Source organism: Bos taurus, chromosome 17, assembly GCF_002263795.3.
Source record: "Bos taurus isolate L1 Dominette 01449 registration number 42190680 breed Hereford chromosome 17, ARS-UCD2.0, whole genome shotgun sequence".
Taxonomy (NCBI): domain Eukaryota; kingdom Metazoa; phylum Chordata; class Mammalia; order Artiodactyla; family Bovidae; genus Bos; species Bos taurus.
In genome coordinates, this window is record NC_037344.1 from 18,011,482 (window position 1) to 18,038,838 (window position 27,357).

At 45.4% G+C, this 27,357-nt stretch overlaps 2 protein-coding genes across 8 annotated transcripts in view; one reads left to right on the forward strand and one right to left on the reverse strand.

Moving 5' to 3' along the window:
- Positions 1-9,436, forward strand: part of MAML3 (mastermind like transcriptional coactivator 3) — a 460,203-nt gene extending 450,767 nt beyond the window's left edge. For 4 of the 5 annotated variants that reach the window (XM_003587128.6, XM_059876256.1, XM_024977576.2 and 1 more), the window contains exons 4-5: positions 583-670; positions 5,960-9,436. In XM_003587128.6, the coding sequence (XP_003587176.1) occupies positions 583-670; positions 5,960-6,951 (1,080 nt within the window). In that variant the 3' untranslated portion in view covers positions 6,952-9,436. The remainder of the gene's footprint in view (positions 1-582; positions 671-5,959) is intronic. The other variant, XM_015475390.3, reaches the window with a different exon arrangement.
- Positions 9,437-12,945: 3,509 nt separating this feature from the next.
- The window catches only part of MGST2 (microsomal glutathione S-transferase 2), a 37,831-nt gene continuing 23,419 nt past the window's right edge, over positions 12,946-27,357 (reverse strand). Inside the window, exons 3-6 of one of the 3 annotated variants that reach the window (XR_238042.3) lie at positions 18,677-18,747; positions 14,891-14,972; positions 14,234-14,415; positions 12,962-13,913 (exon numbers count right to left, since the gene is read on the reverse strand). Coding sequence is in view for 2 of the 3 variants with exons in the window: in NM_001076382.1 (NP_001069850.1) it covers positions 14,286-14,415; positions 14,891-14,972; positions 18,677-18,747 (283 nt within the window). In the remaining variant the exon portion in view is untranslated. 3 annotated transcript variants of the gene reach the window in all.

Here is a 27,357-nt window from a genome sequence, read left to right on the forward strand (position 1 = left end):
CAGAGGTTCACCAAGGATGTGGGTGGTAGAAGTGGCTCTGATGGCCAAAAACCGGAAACACCCTAAATAACCATCCCTTGCAGCACAGATAAAGACACGGAGGTATGTTCTTTGAGGGGAATACTACTCAGCAGTGAGGATGAACAGTCCACACTGCAGGCATCGACCTGGATGAAGCTCAAAAATGCAACAAGTGCAAGAAGACAGACACAAAAGCCAGACTCAAATACGATGCCTAAAACCCACGTCTATGAAGTACAGAAGCTGACATAACTAATATGTAGTTGGGTTGGGGGTGCTCCCCAGGGGTCAGGGAAAGGGTAGTGATGGGGAAGGGACAGGAGGGGCTCCTGGCAACATTCTGCATCTTGATCGAGAGGCTGGTTCCCAAAAGTGTGTCCATTTGGGAGTATCCCTCACACTGTACAGGTGCTGCACGCCTGGGTGCTTACCTATATGTGTGCTATTCTTCAATACAAAGTTTAGTTTGTAAAACCCGCCTTCCTCAGAACAGCTGGGATATTTAATTGCACGTTCTCTCCCATCTCACCTCCTGGCCCTCCTTGTCCTCTGTCGTTTCAGCAGCTGCAGCAGCCACACTTGCCCCGGCAGCACCTGCAGCAGCAGCAGCGGAATCCATACCCAGTGCAGCAGGTCACCCAGTTTCAAGGTGAGGCGGGTGCACACCTCCGCCATTGTATTCCTTCCAGGGGGGACGTTAAAGTGAATGTCACCCGGTGACAGTGCCGTGGGTGCTGTGTTTGGTGTCCAAGTAATAGGGAAAATATTTAAGACCTGATGATACCAACCAGTCAGAATACCAGGCATTAACCTTTCAGCCACTGGGCCCCAGAGAGGTCCTGGTGGGCCCAGGGTGGGGTCATGGTGACTTTGGGGGTGGGACCGGAGCAGCTATTCTTTACCAAAAGTACAGAAGTATTTCAATATTTTAACAACCAGGGCTTCCCTGGTGGCTCAGATGGTAAAGAATCTGCCTACAATTCAAGAGACCCAGGTTCAATTCCTGGATTGGGAAGATCCCTTGGAGTATGAAATGGCAGCCCACTCCAGGGAGAATCCCATGGACAGAGGAGCCTGGTGGGCTACAGACCATGGGGTCGCAAAGTGTTGGACACAACTGAGAGACAAACATTCCCACTTTCCAAAGACATATAGGTTCCTGTTGACCCAATATCAGCCTTGTTGGTATCTAGATCACATCTCAGTGACGACAGTGGGGAAAATCCTGTGTCACATTTTTCTTACTAATCCTAGCAGATCTGCTGACCAAAGCCTTAACTTTCAGCAACTGCAGTGGAAGAATCTAGCTTTTAGCAACCACTAATCTCTGCTGAACATAGAAGACAAATAGGGACTTGAGCTTGATTGGACTGTCTTGATCCTGTTGCCCTTTGCACAAATCCTGAATCATGGCCCCAGGAGGAATGGCTGCACTGTCCAGGGTTGCCATTCCTCTGTAGATGGTTGTTGTTCAGTCGCTCAGTCATGTCTGACTCTTTGTGACCCCATGGACTGCAGCACGCCAGGCTTCCCCGTCCTTCACTCTCTACTGAAGTTTGATCAAACTCATATCCATAGAGTCAGTGACAATATGTAATCTTCTCATCCTCTATTACCTCCTTCTCCTCCTGCCTTCAATCTTTCCCAGCATCAGAATCTTTTCTAATGAGTTGTTAGTTCTTCGAAACAGGTGGCCAAAGTATCGGAGCTTCAGCTTCAGCATGAGTCTTTCCAATGAATATCTAGGGTTGATTTCCTTTAGAATGGACTAATTTGATCTCCTTGCAGTCCAAGGGACTCTTAAGCATCTTCTCCAGCACCACAGATTGATCCCCTCAAATATCAATCCCTTCAATCTCCAATAGAGGGAACCCCTATGGGTCTTATATGATGGTGGAAGATGAGTCTGAGGACCCTCCCCAGTCTCATCCACAGGAGTTTTGGGGGGGCCACAGGAGTCATGAAGCAGCAGAAATCCTAGTTCCTGTCCTCCATCCTCTTGGAGGACCTAGATCAATGCATCCTCACTTCTCAAATGTTACCTCTCACTTTGACAATCTGCCAGAATCCAGGAAGTCCCTTGCACAGAAGTATGCATATATAATAAATAAATATAAACTTTATGGATCATTTCACAAGAGTTACCCTTTTCCATAGACTGCGGGTGAAAAATTTATGATCTGGGGTAGCATTTTTCATTCTTCGGGTTGCAACACCCAAGTAGTTTGTGTCCAGCTCTTTGTGACCCCTTGGACTGTAGCCCACCCAGGCTTCTCTGTCCATGGGGATTCTCCAGGCAAGAATCCTGGAGTGGGTTGTCATGTGCTCCCTCTAGGGAATCTTCCCAAGCCAGGGACCAAACCCAGGTCTCCCACACTGCAGGTGGATTCTTTACTGTCTGAGCCAACAGGAAAGCCCATCGAAGATAATTTAGTGGGCCACAACCAGCATTTTTAAAATGAAATAATAGGAAAAAAATGATCGGAGTGTATCATAATTAGGGCAGCTTTTGTTTCTGTCCTGAGCCCACGTGTGTGTGTACTGTGAGTTGTGGTTCAGAGTCTGAAAGTGGTTGGTGTTCATGGCCAGATCTTCCTGAGGATAGCCTATGGACCCCTGGAGCTTGAGCAGCTACCACCCTTAAATCTGTGGGACAGTTATATCACTTCAGATCCTTTGGGGCCCACACAGGGAAGGACAAAGGGAATTGGGCTGTCCGTGGAAGTGCTGTGTAGTAAATTTGTGCCAGTATTCTTTGAGGAATTCTCTTTCTCACTTGGCCATAGGTGTAGAAGAGTGGGAAATAGTTACTGTTACAGGCGTGGTTTTTGTTGCAGACACCGAGCCCTCCTTTTTTTTTTTTTTTTAAATTTTATTTTATTTTTAAACTTTACAATATTGTATTAGTTTTGCCAAACATCAAAATGAATCCGCCACAGGTATATCCGTGCTCCCCATCCTGAACCCTCCTCCCTCCTCCCTCCCCATACCCTCCCTCTGGGTTCTCAGACTTGAGCCTGCATCGGGTCACCAGCTGAACTGGTTCAAAAAATAGACAGCCCGCTCTCATTCCCACAGTCTCTGATTCAGGAGATCTGGAGCTGGATCTGTATTTGCATCTGTATTTACATCTGTAACAAGTTCCCCAGAGATGCTGCTGCTGCTGCTGCTGACCCAGGGGCCACACTTTGGGAACTGGTGCTTTATATTATGAACTAATTTAAACCATTAAATCTGATAAACCCGGCACCATGCCCTTTGAGTTTTCTAGATTCATAACTCATTATTTTTTAGACTAAAAAGACCCACCAAAATTTAATAACTCTTCTCTGAGTTATTCTAGATGGTTTGGCTCCTATTTAAAAGTTCTCCTCTGAACTTTTCTAAAGCCCCAAATTACAGGCAGTCAACCTAAAAATTCTATACACTTAAGCTGTACAACCAGTTATATTTGAGGGTTCCTGAGCTGATTGATACAATTTTTTTTTTAACTCTCTTCAGTATTTTCACATATTTGACTAACATCCTAGATATCATAATGTTATGTACCTGAGAAAATAGCAAATTGATAGATAAGAAAGTTTGTCCCTGGACAGAGGTTCTGTTTGGATTAACTTGTCTGAGAGTTACAGGTCCTCCCGCCACTTTACTTTTCAAAGGTTTTAAAGATGATCTTTCGCTTATTGAGTTCTGTGCCTCTGGACAGTGTTACATGCCTATGGGGAAGTGCTTATTTTTCGTAACTAGAGACTTCCTATGAGTGAAAACAGAACATAGATCCTTTTAGGGGAAAAATTGCATGTTACTGTCTCTTTTTGAATATGGAAATTTTTCTTTGACATTGTGATGTTAACCGATAGACAAGAAAATTAATTTGACTATAATGTCTCACGGTAACACCTATTTTAGACAAAAATTTGAAGAAAGCCTGTTGTTTAACACATGCAGTAATCTGACTCACAAAATTATTGCAGACAAAACCTAATCCTTCAACATATTAATTCTAAAGAGACAACAAAAATATTCAGAATATGAAAGTCCTTTCATCCATTTCCAGCAGCCTGTTTATGTAATTTGGGTCTGTTCAATCAATCTGAGTCAGCAATATTTTTCCCTTAAATTTTTTATAAGCAACCCAAACACCCATTTCACCCCAGTTTATCAGGCTGGCTGTGCAGTCAATGCAAATTTAGTCATTAAGGTCACAAAACTTCATAACAAGATCGCCAGCTGCAAGATATACTACCGACCAGTGTTTAATTAGGAACTTTTTAATATCTTTATTATATCTAAATCCACTTAGCTATCATTAAGCTCAAAACAAAAGATTGAAATGCTTCTAGGGATCTCCCCCGGATCTTTCTGGTTTCCTCACGGTAACCGTTTCATTTTTCAATGCAGCCTGATACTGACCTCAAGCCACAAAAACTTAAGTCATAACCAAAATTCCCATAATTTTATTTCTTGAAAGAAAGTATAGAGACATGGTTGCTGCCCAGAAATCAATAACCCTATCAGAAAGACAAAAACACACTTCTCTTATCTGCCAAGGTGCCAGGATTAACAAGGTTATGTACTATTCTCATCTGATTTCTCATCCCACTCCCAGGAATGATCAAATTTGCTTATAATATTGATTGGCTCCCATGCTGCACCTATTTTAAATGTCCAGGAAAAAACTATTTTTCTTTTTTTCATAAACTTCATCAGCAGCAGAGAGACAGAAAAATCCATTTTTGTGCACCTCCTAGCCCTTGACTGTTGACTGGGATTCTAGGGGTGACATTTTTACTCTCTTGGCAGGTTTAGAAATTTCCTGGAAACATGTAAAGAAGTACTCACTCAAACGTCAAATAGAGTTGAATGACTGGGCGTTGGTACTCTGGTCAGCTTATAAGTAGCATCATTGAAACTGCCTTAGTGGTCATTGCTGATTTGAAGGTGTGGCCTTTGCATCAGTGCATCAAGTTCATTGCCAGGTAGCAAGTAGGAGGATGTCTTCTTTCTCTAATTCAGGAAGCTGGCAGGTTGGCACTGACATGTTATGATTCAGAGAATCCGGAACATGTGGAAATCTACAGAGGGGATCCAAACAATGTCCCATCTGCCAAAATAGGTTCTTAGCAGAAGCAGAGGCCTTTAACCTCTCAAATCCAGCTCAAATCTTCAGGGAAATTAGTCTAATGGTCTTTATTGATAGTATTCTCTACTGAGCCATATTCCATGTCACAAACAGGATGTGCAAAGTGAGCCACCATTTCTTAATTTAGCTCAGGAGGTGAATTTCCTCTCACCTCCAAAAAGATGCTATCTTATTGGTTGAAGATCATATGAAGAAGTGGTGGTTTGGTCGCTAAGTCGACCAAAGAGTTGAAAGACTCTTTCAACCTCACGTACTGTAGCTCACCAGGCTCCTCTGTCTATGGGATTCTCCAGGCAAAAATACTGGAGTGGGTTGCCATTTCCTTCTCCAGGAGATCTTCCTGACCCAGGAATGGAACCCAGGTCTCCTACATTGCAGGCAGGTTCTCTACCGATTGAGCCATGAGGGAGGGAAAGAAACAATTGCTTCTGTAATAGGAGCAAAAATAATATCATGGTATATCAAATAGAAAAGTCAACTACGTGTGATCCCAATTTTCATGTGTATTTTTATATATTAAGGTAAGTTAGCAGTGGTCATCTCTGGATGGTGGGAGTTTGGGTGACTTTCATTTTCATTTTTGTGCTTTCCCTATTTTCCAAATTTTTCACAATCAGTGTATGTTATAGTCAGAAAAATAATCATCTCTCTTTCTTTAAAGGATTTATTATCAGAGTAGATCCTTTCATCTATTAATCAAAGCATTTTTGTCATTCCCAAAGAAAAGTCCAGCTACGTGTCACTGTGCACCGCTTATGGAGATGAGTGAAGAGGTGTGTCCTTTTTTCTCTGCAGGGTCTCCCCAGGATATAGCAACTGTGAGGAGCCAGGCCGCCCTCCAGAGCATGCGAACTTCACGGCTGATGGCACAGAACGCAGGCATGATGGGAATGGGACCCTCCCAGAACCCAGGGACAATGGCCACAGCAGCCACCCAGTCAGAGATGGGACTGGCCCCTTACAGCAACACACCTACCAGCCAACCGGGAATGTACAACATGAGCACAGGAATGACCCAAGTGTTGCAGCACCCAAACCAAAGCGGTATGAGTATCACACACAACCAAGCCCAGGGGCCGAGGCAGCCCACCTCGGGGCAAGGGGTTGGGATGGTGAGTGGGTTTGGTCAGAGCATGCTGGTGAACTCGCCCATGACCCAGCAGCGCCAGCAGATGAAGGTAGGCCAGTCCTTGCCCAGGCCCCAGGGCCCACCGAGGCTGCAAAGCATCATGGGAACGGTCCCGCAGGGAAGCCAGAGCTGGCAGCAGAGGGGCTTACAGGGGATGCCTGGGAGGACTAGTGGAGAGTTAGCATCATTCAACAATGGCGCCAGCTACCCGCTGCAAGCCGGCCAACCGAGGCTGACCAAGCAGCACTTCCCCCAGGGACTGAGCCAGGTGGTGGATGCGAACACTGGCGGGGTGAGAACACTCAACCCGGCCGCCATGGGTCGGCAGATGATGCCGCCGCTCCCGGGGCAGCAAGGCACCAGCCAGGCCAGGCCCATGGTCATGTCGGGCCTGAACCAGGGCGTTCCCGGCATGCCAGCCTTCAGCCAGCCCCCAGCACAGCAGCCGATGCCCAGTGCCAGCTTTGCCTCCAGCAGCCAGAGCCAAGGCTACGAGCGGAACCCCCCTCAGGACATGTCGTACAATTACAGTGGTGAGACGGCTGGGGCGTCCTTCCCCGGCCTCTCGGACGGTGCCGACCTTGTGGACTCCATCATCAAAGGTGGACCTGGGGACGAGTGGATGCAGGAGCTCGATGAATTGTTTGGAAACCCCTAGTCAGGAGCAGCCCAGGCCACCACAACTCCAGTGGTTTAAAGCTCCAACCATGAAAAAGAAACAGGATGTCACTGCATCCTTGTTTTTTTGTGTTGTTTTTTTGACCCACGTGATCTGAGCAAAGCTGCAGCCAGCTGACTGTGGAAGATCCAGGCACCAATCCACAGCCCCGCCGGGCCCTGTTTCACCTGATTTTCACACAGCAATGGAGACAGACGCCCTGCGGATCCTGCTGCAAGAGAGGGGGACACACCAGAGGTGGGCAGAGAAGATGATTCCGGAGCCCTCAGCTTGGCCCTCCCTGTGATCACCCGGCCCAACAAGAGCCACTCTGGCCAAGACAGACTGCTGCCCAACGTGAGGTGGCCGTCAGTGCTTCCTGGCCTTGGCCCGGATCTACAGCTTTGGAGACCCAGAGGGGAGAGAGCCTGGGGCTGAGAGTCCCACGGAGGCTGCTGGGTGGTGGTGCAGGCCAAGAGCACAGGTCAGATACGTGCTGAACTCTGGCTGCAGAGAGATGTCACAGGAAGACAGGAGACCCTACAGGCCTGTATCCTGCTCACGATGACCTGCAGGAATTTCAGAGCTTGGAGAAGGGTCCTGGCAGTCCTGGGCGGGCAGCCCTCTGCTGATGACCGTGGTGGCTTTTACTCCGGGGAGTTGGCCTGGCGCTTCCTGGGGGCCCGGTACGACCTGATACATCTCAGCCGGTCCCATCTACTCCAGGAGGCCAAGGATGGGGAGGCCCGGGGTGGACGCTGTGTGTGTGTCAGTGCGGCCACCTTCCCCTCAACTGGTCCCTGACCCCGTTCCTCCTCACCTCCGCCCCAGCCTGCCTGTGCTGGTCCTTGCAGACTATCCAAGAAGAAATGAAGCTTTTGTCTTTAGGGAGCCTGCGCAGAGGGAAAATAAGAGCAAGAAGAACTTAGTGCCTGAAATGCAAAGGCCACAGTGGAGTTTTTCTTTCTCTTCCTGGAACCGAGCGGGTTGTTCTGCTGCTTGGTGGTGGGTTTCCATGAGCTGCATCTGATGTTTCTGGGACACTAGGGAGGAGCAGCCTGGACATCACTGGCTCTGGTTCCCTTTGGGAAAATCCCAGGAGTGATGCTCTTAAAGCAGCCTGACCCTTCATCCCTGCTCCCCGGAAAGACAACTCTCAAGTCCTGAAAGCTGAGGAACTGAAAAACCCATTGCTCCACTTCAGCCGTTTTGCTAATGAAAAGAGGGAAGGTATGGTTCCTTTCCTTGGGCAAAGCGATACCCTCTTGAAGTTCTGTACAGTTGTTCTTTGTGTAATTCACGCAGATCTGTCCTAAGTGAAGTCTGTTGGAAGGGATCCACACTCTCTGCTGCTGGAGGGCTGGTCTCATCTGCCCTCCCCTCCCCTCCCACTGGCCTGTTTCGGAGGCCACGGGACATAGCTCTTGTCCTGAGTGAGTGAGCGTGGCATAAGCTTTTCTCCTGCCATCCCTTCCCTCCATGTCCAAAAGGCAGGCTTGCTTCTGTGCACTCACATGTCACTTGCCACACCAGAGCCCCGGCCCAGCCTGGGGAGTCACACTGGGGGCAGGTCCTGGGACTGAAGCGGGTAAAAATGAAGAGCTGGGACAGAGGATGTAGAGAGGCAGCAGGCAGGCAAGCACTGCCCGGGGCCTGCTCGCCAAGTACCAAGGTCATAGCTCTCCTTGGCAAGGTGCAGGCTGGAGACCAGAGGGGGCCACGTGGGTGAGGACCCAGGTCGGGGCTGTGGTCCCTGGGGGAAGAGGTGGTGGCAGGCTGACCATGAACTCCCTGCGTGGGGAGGGCCACCGCCAGGGGAGCTCTCGAATGGAAGCAGATGAAAACCAAAAACAAGGGAAAGTGAAGAAACGAGAAGACACAGAAATATATAATTACCTTTTTCTGAAAGGTACAGGAAATAAATATATAAGCAATGATGAGGAACTGGAGGTGGCTGATGGAGGGGGAGAGGGGGCCTCTGTTCTCTCTTAAACGCTTCCTCCAAATGCTCAATACTGGGACCAACTACATAGAGAGGTAGATTTTAATAAGGTGGCTTCGTTTTGTTTTTTGTTTTTACTACGGTGCTGATGTATATGTAATGTCTAAAAAAAAAGTTATTTGTAAATAAGTTTTTACAATACTACAGATATCACTGGGTCTACTATCTGTAAAAAAATATACATATAAATATATATATACTGTTTGTTTAAAATAGAGTATTTTTATTTCATTCCTTAACTCATCATCCCAGCAGTGGTATTGCACTTCAGACGATATCGAATTACTAATTTGTACTGTATGATCTATGGCAACTTCCTCCATTTGATTCAGATTTTTCTAGTTTTCTGGTTTTCCTTTGTACATTGAGCATTGCTTCTTTCCTTTTGAGAAATGTACAGAACTCAGAAATGTAGAAATGAAGTGATGTTGGCATACCACTTTTAAAGAAAAAATAATAATAAAAGATCGTTATCTGAACCAATCCAAAGTTTAGTTTATTTTAGGGAATTCCCTGGCAGTCCAGTGGTTAGGACTCCACACTTTGACTGCCAAGAGGCACAGGGTTCGGTCCCTGGTCGGGGAACTAAGATCCCACAAGCCTCACAGCATGGCCAAAGGAAAACAAAAAGAAACATTACTTTAAAAAAAAAAAAGTCTCTTTTAGGACTGTCACAGGCGCTCCGGCCCTAATTAAGCAGATAAACGTTTTATGCCTGGGTTTTAATTGATTAACTGTAGTTCTTGTCTCGAAATTTTGATATCACTATTTAAACATTTAAGTAACAGTGGAGATCAATCAATCATTCCCAGCCTTTTTAATTCCACCACACTGTTAAAACATTCCAAATTTGCTCTCCGGGGGAATGTGGCAAAAGTAAGAGAGTCATCTATGAAAGGAGTATACTGGATCCATCCGGGATTCAGAACCAAGACAGCTCAGCTTCTACCTGGTTCACTCAGGGAACTTGGAAAACTGATAGTACACGTTTCATTTGAGAAGGAAGAAAACTCAAGGAATATATTAGGTGGGAGAGTAACAGTAGGCCTCGCCCCACTTTAATGGACACTGTAGGTACGCGCATGCACACACACACACCATGGGTGCCTTACCAAAGAGCTGTGTCTCTTTGGAGGGCGGTCTCTCGCCAGAGCCCAGTTCAGCCAACAGCACCCACAGAGTTGAACGTGCTTGGATGTTTACATCCCTCCAGACTCAGGCACACACACACACACCATGGGTGTCTTACCTCCAGCTGCGTCTCTTTGGAGGGCGGTCTCCCGCCAGAGCCCGGCTCAGCCAACAACACCCACAGAGTTGAACGTGCTTAGACATTTACATCCCTCCAGACTCACTGAGCCAATGGCCTGCTGGTGCAGGAGCGTGAAAACCCAGTTAACTTGCCTGGACAAACCCTGAGACAGCATTTCTATCGCGAGCTCCCCTGCAGGAGCTGGCAGAGGTTGGGACTTCGCCAGAAGGTACTCCCTTGCTAGGCTTCCTGCCTTTTTCTGCCCTGTCCCCACCCCCGCCAACTCCCTCAGCTTCCCCCTCCTGGGAGCCCTTTGTTAACAAATCACTCACATGTGACTCCACTCCACTTCTAGAAGACCTGACCTAAGGCTTTCCATCAGACTTTAAAAGGCATAGTAAAGGATCGTGTGTCAAAACTGTCTGGATGAAGCAGAAGAGGCCACAAGAACAGAATAAGGTCATCATCAAAAATAGATCCAAACCAAAGGTGCATTTTAATACATACAAACCAAGAGAAAGAATGAACTTGACTATGGAAGAAGAGTCCCTTCCATGGGTAGGGACTGAACCCTACCCGTGGTGGGCTGTGGTTCCAGACCAGCTGACAAATAAGAGCATGGAGAAAAAAGCAGTGTGACACTGGGCCTCGTCCCAGTGATACAGGCTTAGTGACATGAGGTCAAAATTCAACTGATTTGGGGGTGGGGATGGGAAGGCTGACAACCCAATAAATCATGAAGCCTGAGAAGGGTTGAGTACTTCTCCTGGTCTGGATTAGTTAAAACCACATGTTTTTACTTACTGCCCTGGATGGATGGAATACCTTTCTCCTTTAAAATGATTCCTTATTTGTACTCATGTTGACCTTTGTAAAATCTCAGTACAGCAAGTGGGTAACAGGGAAAGAAGGAGGGAGAGAATAAACATTTTTCCAAGAAGTCACTGGGCATCTGGCCCCGTGAGGAGGTATTTTATTGCTGAAAGTTAAGGAACATTCAGAAGCATTAAAGGAGCTATTTCTGCCTTTAATCCATCTTTTCAAGGAAGGTTCTATTAATATCTAGAGAAATGGGGTTAAAGAAAACAAAGACTTGATGTTTTTCCTTATAATGACATTTTAGCCACACCTCATCTTCCACCAAGCCTGCAAAGAAAAGAAGGGGAGGAAAAATACCTTGGAAGAGAGCAGGGCTACTTGTTCGTGGAACTAGTCCTTTATCTAACTTCTTTTTAAGTTGTGAGGACATTAGATTTCATGCTGCTGTCCTCTGGACAAGGTACCACAGACACGTGTCTCATTGCATAACAAGCAGAGGTAATTAGGGCATCATTCACACTCTTGGGGCTTCCCAGGGGGTGCTCGTGGTCAAGAACCCACCTGCCAATGCAGGAAACAGACACGGGTTTGATCCCTGGGTTGGGAAGATCCCCTGGAGGAGAGCATGGCAACCCACTCTGGTATTATTCCCTGGAGAATCCCATGGACAGAGGAGCCTGGCAGGCTACAGTCCACAGGGTCCCACAGAATCAGACACGAATGAAGTGACTTAGCCCACAGCACTCACACACTTGAGCCATGTCCAGGACAGCTGCCGAGCTACAACTTATGCTATGGCTCTGTTCCTAACACTGATCCCAAGTCAAGCATACAGCTCTCAACATAAAAAAAAAAAAAATCTACAGAGCTACAAAGAACCTTCCTTTAGCTTTTAACCTTGCTTCAGATTTTTTAACTTTTCTGTTATTAACCTTTTCCAACAGTCAGAAAAATAGAATACTGCAATGAAGAGCTATACACTTACCAACTCAATTTGAAGCTTATTACACCTCACCATATATGCTTCACATATATATTCTGTGGGACTATTTCAAAGCTATACACAGCTGGTTACTTCACCCCACAACCTCCCAGCGTACAACGCCAAAGAATTAGGGCATTTTCTTCCCTAGCCACAACAACATTATTGCCCTGAACACACAATTCCCTAATACTGAATTCTTATTCCGTATTCAAATTCTGCCAAATGTCTCCCATAGCTTTTTTTTTTCCTAACTAGGCTTTGATCAAGAACCCCACATTACCAGTTGGGTTTTATGCTTTTGAAGGCTCTATTAATAGAGAAAATTTCTTCTCCCTTTGTTTATAACATTGACTTTTTGAGACAAGGAATCTGATTGCTAAAAATAAAATCAAAAAACAAAACAAAACAGGGACTTCCGTGGCGGTCCAATGGTTAAGGTTCTGCACTTCCAACGCAGAGGGCACAGGTTCGATCCCTGGTTAGGGAACTAAGATCCCACATACACCACATGGCCAAAACAAAGGGAAATAAAACCAGTCAACTTACTAATACACAAAAAATACGTATGTCAAACATCTCAAAAACTTACATCTCTCTGGCCAGCACATTTACTCCCTGTAGCCAAATTTATATGAATTAAAATCATCAAGTGGTTGCCTTGGTGACAACAGAATTAGAACAAAGGGAATAAGTTCTAGTTCAGATACTGTAGAGATACAAAGTTTTGATATGCTGGTGGGCCCATCTTCATTTTCTACACGTGTGGTTTAACCAAACTGTGTGTGTGTGTCTGTGTGTGTATGTTTTCAGTTTACATATTTAAACAGTTCCAATTTAAATGCAAAATTCAAAGTGTTTACAAAGCCTGGAGAGTAAGATGTGGAAAAGTTGTGGGTTTTTTCTCACTTCCAAAGGATATGAGTCTGCAGAAATTGTGCTTTCAGGTCAAAAATTTTTGCACTCTCTTCCTTTATTGTCTTCAATGTACAAAACAATTAAAATGTCATAATACAAGTCACTATAAATGATCAGAATACTAAAAAGTAAAAAGACCATAGAATCACGGCATTGTAAGATATCAATCCCATTATACCCGAGGAAAAAAACTGAGGCAGAGAGCTACCAGGGCTGCGGTAGGATAGCCAGCGAGTGGTGGAACAGGATTAGCGTTGACTGGCTCTGGTGTCTTCAAGTCTTTGCTACACGACCTCCACTGCAAGCTGCCTTAGCCAGAGTCAGAGAGCTAGGGATCCCAGGCTGATGGTTCTCAACGTGCTCTGGGCTATTCACACTGCCCTCTGGGATGCAAGAGGTGCTCGTGTCTTCTCCCCTTCTATTCTGGAAACACTAGTGTTTTAATACCTTTATTTTTCTCTATTACTCATGGTCTCTGTAACTGCCTTTGTACCCACACACCAAAAAAGTCCCAATAAAAAGCTGCTTGAAGATTCAGGCTGTCACTTTCTTTAGAAAAATTACAGAGAGTCCTTCTCCTGATACTAAAACAGTGTTGTATATGCTCACAATTCCATTTCCCTAAGGTTCCTGAAGACTCATGCCCATTTTCCAGATGAAGAAAGTGAAGGTCATCAGCCTTGGGCTAGACCGTGACTGTACGTCAGGATCCAAGAGCAGCAGGCCCCCAGCCCGCAGGACAGCGGGTGTGCAGTGGAACCCAGCCTGGGTTCTCCAGGCATGACCACGACCTCTCTCTCCCCTATCCAGGGGCAAGGTATTCCCCAGGCACTCATCTCTGGGTGGTTTCTTGAAAATGACAGATTTTTTTTCTTTTTACTTTGTAAAGTCCATTTTCACAGCCAGCTGTGTCTTGTGCAATTAGTTGATGACTCTCTTCTCTGGCTACTTTATGTGTTTGCTGACTTCCTCCACCATCTGTGGCATTCCTGCAACCAATGAAATGGGCTCAGAGCCTTTTCAGCACCTGTCTGGAACTCCCCATCACGAGAGAAGCAATCTTAGAGGCAAGTGATGGAGGTGGTAGATGGAAAGCCCCAGACACAGGTCAGGTTGCTTTCTACCCACATGAGGAGCCATGACTTCAGCATGTGCTTCTAAAACCAGGGCTCAGCACACATCCACTGGTGTTAGGACACTTGCCCTCAAAGCAAATTTCAGGAAATCTAAAAGGTATGTTTCTATAAAGCCATTTCAAAAAAGAGAGAGAATTTTATTTCTTTTAATGGAACAAGTGGCACCATCTAACCTTGAGAGTGGAAACATCTCCTATAAGCATCTGCACAAAGGAAGGTGAAATGTTAGAAGTGCCTCAGTTTCTTGGCAATATCGATGTCCAGGTATTCATCCAGAAAGCTGTTCAAAATCCCCACGGCACCTAGGACAGTCAATAAGGCCAAAACCCCCAGACTCAGCCGGAAACCAGTGACCCTGTGGGCAGATATGAGAGAGACAAAGGTGATGAATAAACGGGGTTACAGGGAGGAAGCCGGGGAGCCTGGAGCAGACCTCTCCTATGAACACTGCCCAGAACTTGTGTGCTGTTGCACTTGAACATTTTGATTCATCAAATAAATTAGAGAAGATGCCTAGCTCCTTTGAACATGCAAAGAATCACCAAGGCTGGGCAGGATTATTTCCTTGGCAACTTTTGGGAGATAGGGCAAAATGTTTGCAAGGATTGAAAGTGCAGTGGTCAAAGGGTGCACACTTAGAGCACAGTTTTATCCCTTCAGTTTTCTGCCTCACACCTAAGTGTGGAGGCCTGGTGAGACTTGGCCGTGGGCCGGCAGCGTGCGTCATTTTTGTCATCACAGCCATCGGTGCTACACTACAGGAACAGGAAGCTAACACAGACCATCCTGCTACCTTCTGTCCAAATACACAATCCTTGGGTGCTCCTTACCTTTTTTTAGCAGCTTCTGCGTATCCCCAGAAATACTGGTGACGGGAATAGATGTACACCAGACCCAGACAAGTAGCAAAAACTAGAGAGAAAAAAAGAAAGCAAAGACACAGAACATGATGGCAGACTCTCAAAATGTGGTGTGAAAACTGAGGCAACACTCACGAAACATGTATCTGACAAAGGCTTGTGTGTGGAATGTATAGAGAACTCAGACAATTCAATAATGAAAGAAAAACCATTTTTTAATGGGTAAAATACTTGAATAGAAAATTCACATAGCAATATAAGCAAGTGTACCAATAAGCACATGAAAAATGTTTCAACATTATTCAACATCATTTGATATCAGCAAAACTGCAATTTAAAACCACAATGAGGGGACTTCTCTGGTGATCCAGTAACCGGCTAAGACTCCATGCTCCCAATACAAGGGTCCATTGTTCGATCCCTGCTCAAGAACTAGATCCTGCGTGCTGCAACTAAGACCCAGAGCAGCAAAAAAAAAAAAAAAAAAACTTAAAAAAATGTTCCCTCTCATTTAAAAATAAAGCCATAAGGAGATGATACCACTGCACACCTACCAGGGTGGTAAAAGTTTCAGAAGACGGACAGCACAAAATGTTGGGGATGTTAGAATCCTCATACATTATTGGTAGGAAAGCAAAACAGTACAGCCGCTCTGGGAAAAGATCTGGTAGTTTCTTAAAACACCAAACATTACTTTTTGACCCAGCAAGTCCTTCCTTTCCTGTGTATTTACCCAAGAGAAATGAAAGCACATATCCATAAAAAGACCTGTTCAGAATATTCAGTGCAGCTTTATTCATCACAGCCAAACACTGGAAACAGCTGGGAATCCATACACAGGAGAATGGATAGCCGAACCGTGATAAGCATACAATATGGAACCCCACTGTCGATGAAAAGAAATGGACAACTTGCAACAGCATGGAGAATCCAAAAAACGTTTTGCTGAGTGAATGAAGCGTTATATAAGAGTACATACTATATGATTCCAATTATGGACAGTTCTAAAATGGGCAAAACTAAACTATGACGAAAAGCATCAGAGCACTGTTTGCCTCTGGAAGGGATGGGGAAGAACCTGAGGAAACTCTCTGAGTGGTAGTCACGTTCCACATCTTGATAGGGATCTGAGTGAGACAGGTTTACACATTTGTCAAAACTCATTAAATGGTACCCTTGAGATTTGTGCGTTTAACCAAATACACATTTTACCTAAAAGAAATGTGGAATGCAGGGTGATATTCTGCCATCTTGTCCAATAAAAAACAATCTTGGTATCTTTCTTGTACTAGGGACCCTCTCTTTTCCTCAGCAAGTCACAGATGCAAATTGCCAGAGCCCTCTTGAAAACACTAGAAGTCTGTTTGTGGGACTCTGGTATGATGGATAAAATTAAATTCATAATTTTATTAGGTCACAAACTTTTTTTTGTTTGTTTCTACTACATACTGTACCAAGTATCCTTATTGTAAGGTTTGAGGTTTGCAGTAAAAAAGACATAAGCTCCCTGCCCTTATGGGTTTATCAGCAAAGACAAAGGGAGAAGTACAGACTGGAATATGCTGAAGAGAAAAGAAGTGCAGGCTTGAATATGCTGTGAAGGAAACAAAGGGGGCTGGGCCAGGGGGAACTGGGGGCTCACCTTTAGGAAGGGGTCAGGGAGGGCCCCTCTGAGGGGTGCTGTTTGTGCTGGGCCCTGAAGGATGAGAAGGACAGGGTCCAGCAAAGAGCTGGAGGAGAAGGGCTGGCAGGGCCACCTGGCCTGTGAGGAAGGGGAGATCCTGAGCGCACCGTGGTTCTTGAAACTCCCTTTCCAAGCAACTGCTCCCACAAAGTCAATGAGAACTGGTCAAGGCAGTAATAGGCCACCTAACTCTGGATGAGAAAGAATGAAAATTACAACGAGATACCCAAGAAACCCTCCCCTGACAGGCAGGCAGCCTCATTCAGCCCATGGCAGTGAAATCCAAAGGGTCAAATGTCACAGGCCGAGGGCCACCGCCAAAGGCTCTTTTCTCATTAGTTGTGAATGCGGTCTCACCTGACAGGAAACGACCCTTCTTGCCTTTCAGGGGTTTTAAAAAAAAAGGTGAATTGGAATAGAGTTAAGTCTTTCTCTGCAGGATATTTTATCTGAAATTTCTCAGTTGACAGTAAAAAAAAATTGTGACAGGGTTGGTGGCTCAGAGGTTAAAATGTCTGCCTGCAATGCGGGAGACCTGGGTTTGATCCCTGGGTCGGGAAGATCCCCTGGAGAAGGAAATGGCAACCCATTCCAGTATTCTTGCCTGAAGAATCCCACGGACGGAGGAGCCTGGTGGGCTGCAGTCCACGAGGTCGCAAAGAGTCGGACACAACTGATCGACTTTACCTTGCCTTTGAAAAGCAGTTGAATTTTGGTTGATTTAAATCTTAACAATCAAATGTCAAGTGCAAATAAGGCCATGAGAGTTATCAGACAAAAAAGAGATTGAATTTCTCCAAAAAGGTAGTTGGTGCTAATCTGACCTGTGAAAGGGCTAGGCAGAGTTTCAGTAAAGCCCTCAGCTCCCCAAGGATCCCCCATTCAAATAGAAAACGGATATTTACAAAGTTTCTACATCCAGTAGACCACATTCTTGGAAACTCCTAAGAAAAAGCACATGGGTCGTTGGTCAAATACCTATAAACCCTGCTCTGAACTTGAAAGCTAATTTTCTTCTATACTGGTGAAAGCTAAGGTGGACAAAACACTTAACCACTCTGTACTTCAGTTTCCTCACCTATAAAGCAGAAATTATGGAACCTACCTCATAAGAGGTTTTTAATCCTATAAGTGCTACATAAGAGATAATATATGTGTGACATCTAAAAACAAAGCTTGGCAGGGACTTCCTTGGTGGTTCAGTGGTTAAAAATGTGCCTTCCATGCAGGGGACATGGGTTTGATCCCTGGGGAACTAAGATTCCACATTACATCAAGACTTCTGAGCCTGCATGCCGCAACTACTCAAGCCTGCGACTACTCAAGAGCCTGTGCTCCACAACAAGAGAAGCCCACGTGCCACAACTGAGACCCCGAGTAGCCAATTAATTAAAAAAAAAGTACCTGGCATGAAGTAAGTACTCAATAAACATTAGCTATAATAACTAGCTGCTTAGCTACTGCTAAGTCGCTTCAGTTGTGTCCGACTCTGTGCGACCCCACAGACGGCAGCCCACCAGGCTCCCCCGTCCCTGGGATTCTCCAGGCAAGAACACTGGAGTGGGTTGCCATTTCCTTCTCCAATGCATGAAAGTGAAAAGTCAAAGTGAAGTCCCTCAGTCGTGTCCGACTCCTAGCGACCCCATGGACTGCAGCCTACCAGACTCCTCTGTCCATGGGATTTTCCAGGCAAAATTACTGGAGTGGGGTGCCATTGCCTTCTCCGATAATAACTAGGGTGAACTGTTAATTCTGTGTTCTGTTCCTGCAGATAAATTAGAATTTATAGAGTATTAGACTTGAAGCCAAAATCACATGTCATCTTCATTCTGGAGTCCCCCACATCTGGTTTGTTCCAAGTTATTATTAAAAAAAAAAAAAAAATCACTGAATTAAATTGAATGAAGCCAAAGTTAGCCTATCTGTAGCACACTGCTCTTTGATGCAAACAGACAGTGCTTATTTTGCTTAAAACAATTTCTAGGATCCGTAGATGTGTAGGTGAATATTTGCTACTTAATGGCTGTAAGGACCACAGGCATCATGAGAACAGAGTTGTCTTTTAAACTTACCTTGGTTGAAATACCATCCAGCCATCCACAATGTGATTATGAATATTGGGTAAAACTCCACACAGTTTTGCCTGCAGGAAAAAAATAAAGATGTAGGTTATTCTATGAGAAAACTATACACCAAAGCAGTGAGTTTTCACCTAGAGGTAAATGTCCAGCCTCTTCTTACAAAAATAATACAAGAATTAACCTAAAGAGCATAAGTGTCCTTATAGGTAAAATTAGTCTTTCAAGTGAATGAGTGAGTCACTTAATTGTAACCGATTCTTTGGAATCCATGGACTGTAGCCCGCCAGCCTCCTCTGTCCATGGAATTCTCCAGAGAAGAATACTGGAGTAGGTAGCCATTCCCTTCTCCAGGATATCTTCCTGACCCAGGGATCAAACCCAGCTCTCCTGCATTACCAGCAGATTCTTTATCATCTGCACCTCTAGTGTTTCAAGGTGAGACTCAAACATTTTTCAAACCTCAGAGCGGGGCCAAGAATCACTCTTCTACATGTAAGTTGCCAGCAGTAGAATTATAGCTCTTTTCCAAAAGACAGGCCTACAGATGGTTCCAATTCTGAGCCTAAAGATCATTCTGTATCTTGTCTAAAGAACCCAGTAAATAGCTCATTCATATTAAATGGATTTCTTGCCCAGAATTCTCTTACATCCAGTGCCTTCCATTTGAGTTGCTCATCGTATTAAATGGTTTTCAAAGAAATCCCCTAAAACCTCCTGAAATGAATGAAGCACATTTCATTCCCATTTTATGGAGGAAAAAACTAAAGACTGAGAACCCAAGCTGACGATGCCTCCCAGAGAATCAGAGGAAGTCTGTGTCATCTCCAGACCCCAAAGCTCTGTCTAATGTCAAGTCAAATTGCTTCTATTCATAGAAGACTTGGGTGGAAATTTTGATACTATTTTAAGCAAAAGGGAATCATTATCTGGGAACTATAATTAATTCGTCTGCACCTAGCAAAAGGAAAAAAGATGAATTATATTCATCTTCCTTCCTGTGCTATGCCCCCAAGTGATCTTGGTTAGGTTGGCTGTGCTCTCTGCTGACAATATCACAACGAGTAAAAGAAAACTTTAATGTAATGTGTAATAAGGTCTTGAGTTGATCCTGGTGGAAGAGTCTTAGTCTACAGGATTAGAAATGATCCTACATCCTTCCTTTAAGGATGGATGCAGGATCCTTAAGCCTTAAAGCTTGAATATGTAAGGTTACGAGGCAAACAACCAAGAAACAGTTGATCCTTGTTCTTAAAGGCTGAGTCTTCTAACCCAGGTCACCTTGAATGATTCTTTTCTCTCTCTTTCTCTTTTTTCCCTCTTCTTTCCTCAATGTGGGCAGGGGGGGGGGGGTCGTGTTTTGTTTTAGTTTGTTTTCTTTTGTGACCAAGATGCTAACATGGGAGGCTCTTAAACTTCCCTCCTTCTGCAGGTGCAATGAATGTGTAGACACACACAGAGCAACTCCCTCTGCGAGAAATCCTGAAACCAGCTGAATGACTCCTACACATCAGGCAAATATGAAAGCAGCCATAGTGGGAGTTCCCCGGTGGCCTAGTGGTTAGGATTCCAGGCTTTCACTGCTGTGGCCCAGGTTCAGGGCCTCATCAGGGAACTGAGATCCTGCAAGCTGATCTTGCAGGATCTCAGTTTTGGTGTGGCCAAAAAAAGGCCACACTGAAACAAGCAAGAGAAGCTGAGACACACTCTCCTCACCCCTATCACAGCATCATACATTCAGGAGGAAATCCTCAACCCCAAGCTTCTCCCTGAGGAGCAAAGGGGTTAGACTGCACATCTCACACTCCAAGTTTAAAGACTTCCGCCTGAGGGCTGGTTTCCTCAAAATGCAACCCCACAGGGTTTGCATCCATGAGACCCACAGGACTGTAGCAAGCAAAGAAGCATTTCTTAACAGAGTGCATGAACACTCAGTACAGCTAACCATCTGGGGCTCAGTGCAGAGGAAGCAGGCAAAAAGTCCTGTCTCCAGTCTTCCTCCAGACTTACAAGCTGATGCCTGGAGACCCTGCTTCTAGTTTAGCACGTATCCAAGGGCTAGATGAGATCCTCCCTGGTGCCCATGGAAGCCGATGGGCACTTCCCTTACCTACTGCCTTCAATTCACTCCATTGATAAAATGAGATTGCCAGCATCTGTCCAGAAGGAGTTTGCACACACATCTGGCACCCCAGCTTTTGCTGTTGCTCCCTAAGGGACAGGCCCCCAAACTACTCAGCTCTGATAGCCAATGAGGCTTGCATTCACAGGTCCTACAGGACCATCACAAGCAATGAAACAGTTTTAAACTTGGTGGGCCAGAAGCGGGTGGGAAGATATATTCAAAGTGTTGGAAAAAAAAAAAAAAAAAAAACTGCCAACTAAGAAAACTCTACCCTGCAAAGATGTTCTTCAAAATTGAGGCAGAGATAAAGAATTTTAGAAATAAAATCTGAGGGAGTTCATCACCACTAGACATGTAAGAGATGTTAAAGGGAGGTCTTCAGAAAAAAACAAATACTATATGATATCACTTATGGGTGGAATCTAAAAAAGTACAACAAACCAGTGAATATAACAACAACAACAAAAACCATAGAACTCATATAAGAAGACTTAGGGGAAAATATCCTTGACATCAGCCTTGGTAATTATGTTTTTGGATTTGGCACTAGAAGTAAAGGCAACAAAAATAAACAAGTGGGACTAAATCAAACTAAAAAGCTTCTTCACAGCAAGGATGTCACCAACAAAATGAAAAGGCAATCTGTACAATGGGAAAAAAATACATGCAAACCACAAATTCGATAAGGGGTTACAACCCAAAATATAGAAAGAACACATACAACTCAATAGCAGAGAAAACCAAACAACCCAGTTTACAAATGGGCAGAGAACCTGAACAGACATTTGTCCAAAGACATAAATGACCAACAGGTACATGAAAAAGTGCTCAACATTGCTAATCATCAGCAAAATGCAAGTCAAAACCATAATGAGATATCACCTCACACTTCTTTAACTGGCTATTATCAGAAAGACAAGGAACAAGTGCTGGCAAGAACTCGGAGGAAAGAGAACCCTTATACACTGTTAGTGAGAACGTAAATTGATGCGACCACTATGGAAAACAGCATGGAGATTCCTCAAAAAATTAAAACTAGAACTGCCATATAATCCAGCAATCCCACTGCCAGGCAAATATCCAAAGGAAATGAAATCACTATCTTGAAAAGATATCAGTATTCTCATCTTGATTACAGTGTTACTCACAGTAGCCAATATGGAAACAATCTAAGTGTCCAGCAGTGGATGAATGGACAAAGAAATATGATATATTTACACACAATGGAATATTATTCAATCTTTAAAAAGAAGGAAATCCTGCCATTTGCCACAACCTAGGCAAACCAGCAGGGCATTATGCTAAGTGCAATAACCCAGACAGAGAAAGACAAATAGTCCCCGGTAACACTTACATGTGGAATCTTAAAAAAAAAAAAAAAAAAGGTGATCTCACAGAAACAGAATGGTGAGTGCCAAGGCCTGAGGGTGGGCAAAATAGGGAGAGTCTAATAAAAGGGTACAAACTTTCAGTTATTAAGGTCAGAGTGAAAGAGGAGACTGAAAAAGTTGGCTTAAAACTCAACATTCAGAAAATTAAGATCATGGCATCTGGTCCCATCACTTCATGGCAAATAGATGGGGAAACAATGGAAACAGTGTCAGACTTTATTTTTGGGGGGCCCCAAAATCACTGCAGATGGTGACTGCAGCCATGAAATTAAAAGACGCTTACTCCTTGGAAGGAAAGTTATGACCAACCTAGATAGCATATTCAAAAGCAGAGACATTACTTTGCCAACAAAGATCCGTCTAGTCAAGGCTATGGTTTTTCCAGTGGTCATACATGGATGTGAGAGTTGGACTGTGAAGAAAGCTGAGTGCCGAAGAATTGATGCTTTTGAACTGTGGTGTTGGAGAAGACTCTTGAGAGTCCCTTGGACTGCAAGGAGATCCAACCAGTCCATTCTGAAGGAGATCAGCCCTGGGTGTTCTTTGGAAGGAATGATGCTAAAGCTGAAACTCCAGTACTTTGGCCACCTCATGCGAAGAGTTGACTCATTGGAAAAGACTCTGATGCTGGGAGGGATTGGGGGCAGGAGGAGAAGGGGACGACAGAGGATGAGATGGCTGGATGGCATCACTGACTCGATGGACGTGAGTCTGAGTGAACTCTGGGAGTTGGTGATGGACAGGGAGGCCTGGCGTGCTGCGATTCATGGGGTCGCAAAGAGTCGGACATGACTGAGCGACTGAATTGAACTGAACTGAACTGAGGATCTAATATGTAACACGGTGACTCTAGCTGATAACATTTTATTGTATCATTGAAGTCTGCTAAGAAAGTAAAACTTTGGCCACCTGATGCAAACAGCCAACTCACTAGAAAAGACCCTGATGCTGGGAAAGATTGAAGGCAGGAGGAGAAGGGGACCACAGAGGAGGAGATGGTGGGATGGCATCACTGACTCAATGCACATGAGTTTGGAGCAAGCTCCAGGAGATGGTGAAGGACAGGGAAGCCTGGTGTGCTGCAGTCCATGGGGTCGCAAAGAGTCGGACACGACTGAGTGACTGAACAACCACGAAAGAAAGTAAAATTTCAGTGTTTTCACAAAAAGAGTAAATATGTAAAGGGTAAGAGATGTGTTAATTAACTCAATGGGGGAAATTCTTTCACAAATTATGTGTGTGTCAAATCATCACATTGTGTACTTCAAATATCGTAGAATTTTAATTTGTCAGTTATACCTCAATAAATCTGAAAAGAAAACCTCTAACAAAAAAAAGAACAAAGCATAATTATAAAGTGTAATTCTTTCCTCATTCTCCATGAAATCTACAGGAAATTGCAGATGGGTCAACTCAACCTTATTAGTTTTTGACTCAACTACATGAGAAAAAACTCCCTGATAATCATTCAACCATCTACTAAAGCTGGGTAAGAAAGCTGCATAATTAACTGCATAACTCAGTGCTCATATAAAGCCCATGGCTGGTGCAGAGTCAGAAGCATGAGTGAACCTTTCTAACCCCTCACCGGCAATGACGACAGTGAAGTCACCCACTCAACTCTCAAAGCCAGGGGAGCAATCATCAGACCCCTGGCACATCAGAAATGCAGAATACAAATGTCAAAAGCTTTCCTCTTCATTGTCTACTGCTGCCTTTAAAGTCTCGAAAGACCAGTAGAATGACCTAAGGAATGTCTCGTCCAGACTCTGACACTGACACCCTCACAAATCATTGCCACAACTTTCTCACACTCGGGGAAAAACAGAGATTTGCCTTTATGCCCTTTCCCCTCCCTGGCACTATTTTGCTTGTGATGATTGCTTTTTCACTAATGTAGGTCATTGCAGTAGTTTAAACAAGAAGACACTTTATAAATATGAATGGTCAGAATAATTACAACTATGTTAAAAGTCACTTCCTTTTCCTCAGCTAAATGCATGGACCTGTCTCCGTGAAGCAGAAGAGAATAATAGTAGAAGATTGCTCTATTTTCCACACTCATTGGATGTTTCTGTGATCCTTTTTGGAAACAAAACACAATGGTCCTTTTATCTAGAACCTTCCCTGGTGGCTCAGTCGGTAAAGAATCTACCTGCAATACAGATCCAAGTTCAATCCCTGGGTTGGGAAGATCCCCTGGAGAAGGAAATGGCAACCCACTCCAGCATTCCTGCGTGGAAAATCCTATGGACAGAAGAGCCTGGTGGGTTACAGTGCTTTTATAGTTCTTCTATCTAGTCTTGTAAAACACCTTGCTGTGCTGTGCTGAGTCGCTCAGTAGTGTCCAACTCTCTGTGGCCCCATGGACTATAGCCTGCCAGGCTTCTCTGTCCATAGGATTCTCCAGGCAAGAATACTGGAGTGGGTTGCCATGCCCTCCTCCAAGGGAGTAAAACACCTTACGATATTCCAAATTTAATGGTTAAGTTTTTCCACAACACAACTCAAAATTAGCCGCAATGAAATTTTTTTTTTTAAATCACCCTTGAAAGCAGTCCATCTTATTCTTCATAAAAATCTCAACTATTTAGAAGGGTTTTTTTTTTTTCCCCGCTGCACTAGTGGTCCTGGCTGGGCACGTGAGGTAGAGCAATGGTGTTATATAAAAGCATCCCAGCCAAGCCCAGGCTACTCTGTAGAGACGGATCCTCTCGGGTCTGTGGCCCCTGTGGGCATCCTTCCAGACGTGCTGAGATGTACCAGCACTTTCATATCTCATCTACAAGAGGAAGAGGGCCTCTGAGCAAGAAGGGGTGAGCAAAGAGGAAAACGAACATATGTTCAAGGGTCTCCCGCACACCCACCCAAGCCAGGGAACCACTTTCACCCCTGAGTGGAGACCAGGCTGAAAGCTGAAGGACGGTCTTCATGAAGGACGGCTGAGATTCCAGGTGCGGGCAGTGCTGTGCCGCAGATGACAGAAGCGGCAAAGAGCCGGGGAGAGCCGCCGCCCCCACCCTCCCCGCCCCAGACCACAGAGCACCCAAGAGCAGTCGCGGAAGGCTCTAGAGCCTGGGAGGGGTCCCGCCCTCACAGGACGGGGGGCCTGGGACACGGCAGTGGCACGGCCCCTCCCGTCAAACACCAGCCAGCAGGGCTGTCCCCGCCCACAGCCCTGGAGCTCCAGAGAGCAACCGAGAAGATGGGGAAAGGGGTGCTGAGGCCCAGAGGAGCAGGGGCAACGGGCAGGGATGTGAGAGTCACTGCATCAGTGCTCCCGGAGGGCAGAGCCTGGAGCGCTGGGGCACCTTATCCCTGCACCCTCCTCTCCTAAGGAATGAGACTCGGCAGTGAATCACTGCTGGGCTCGCCCTGACCCGTGTCCCAGGTGCGCTCATTGTACTTTTCTCCTGGTCCCTCCTTTCTGACCTGCCCTAAGCCCCGAGGCTTTGTCCACGTCCACTATCACCTTCTGCCAGCCAGCCTGAGCTGTGTGCACGCAGTCATATCCGACTCTGTGCGACCCCATGGACTGTAGCCCTCCAGGCTCCTCTGTCCATGGGATTCCCCAGGCAAGAATACTGGAGTAGGTTGCCATTTCCTTCTCCAGGGGATCTTCCTGACCCACGGATCCAGCTCGACTCCCCTGTGTCTCCTGCATTGGCAGGCAGATTCTTGACCACTAGCGCCACGTTTGATAGCCAGCCTGGGAGCCCACTATTTCTAACAGTTGCTGCCTGCTGGAGACACCAAGTACTTCTTGGCCCTAAAATAACTGGAATCCCATTCTAGCTGCTCGGTCTGACTTCTCGCATCCCCTTCACCATGTGACCACATCCTTTACCACCAGGACGTTCGGGCCTCCGCAGACCCCACAGCTAGGTTAAGTGGTCCGTGCCTGGATGTGTGCCGGGACAGCTCATTCACAGTGAGCCATCCACAGACGTTGTTTAACTCAGGGGGACCAAGCTCTGAAAATGTGTTCTTCGCAATCCTATCGGTGACTAATTACAGTCACATTGACAGGAAAACCAAAATGAAAATAATTGATGGTCTCTTTTTGGACATGAAGCCAGATCTATTATTACAGGAGATTCTCAGGAAAAACTCCTTATGGACAGAAATGGGGCAGAAATCGGCTGGCAGCAGCTGTGTCAGTTTCCCTTTGCACGGGAGCAGAGTGGTTCTGACCGCTCCCGGGCTGCCCCGCTTCCTGCGCGTCCACTCTACGGGAAGACACATGTGTCCACTATATTCCCTGCTGAGAGTCCTTTTTGCACTATAATCCTGTGTGCTTTGATATTTAGTTCAGTTTAGTTCAGTTGCTCAGTCTTTGTGACCCCATGAACCACAGCATGCCAGGCTTCCCTGTCCATCACCAACTCCCAGAGTTCACCCAAACCCATGTCCATTGTGTTGGTGATGCCATCCAACCATCTCATCCTCTGTTGTCCCCTTCTCCTCTGGCCCTCAACCTTTCCCAGCATCAGGGTCTTTTCCAATGAGTCAGCTCTCTGCATCAGGTGGCCAAAGTACTGGAGTTTCGGCTTCAACATCAGTCCCCCCAATGAACACCCAGGACTGATCTCCTTTAGGATGGACTGGTTGGATCTCCTTGAAGTCCAAGGAACCCTCAAGAGTCTTCTCCTACACCACAGTTCAAAAGCATCAATTCTTCATCGCTCAGCTTTCTTTATAGTCCAATTCTCACATCCATACATGACCACTGGAAAAACCATAGCCTTGACTAGATGGACCTTTGTTGGCAAAGTAATGTCTCTGCTTTTTAATATGCTGTCTAGGTTGGTCATAACTTTCCTTCCAAGGAGTAAGTGTCTTTTAATTTCATGGCTGCAATCACCATCTTCAGTGATTTTGGAACCCCAAAAAATAAAGTCTGACACTGTTTCCATTGTTTCCCCATCTACTTGCCATGAAGTGATGGGACCAGATGCCATGATTTTAGTTTTCTGAATGTTGAGCTTGATATTTAAGCATCCCACAGAAAGATGAGGGACGAGGTTCCAGGCAGATGTCACCCTAAGCCTCAGATCCCACCTGGGGTAATAACAGAAAGAGTCTTTGCTAGAAGGACAGTAGGGTGACCAGCCATCCTGGTGTGCCCCCCACCGAAGAAGTTTTTAGAACACAGGTCT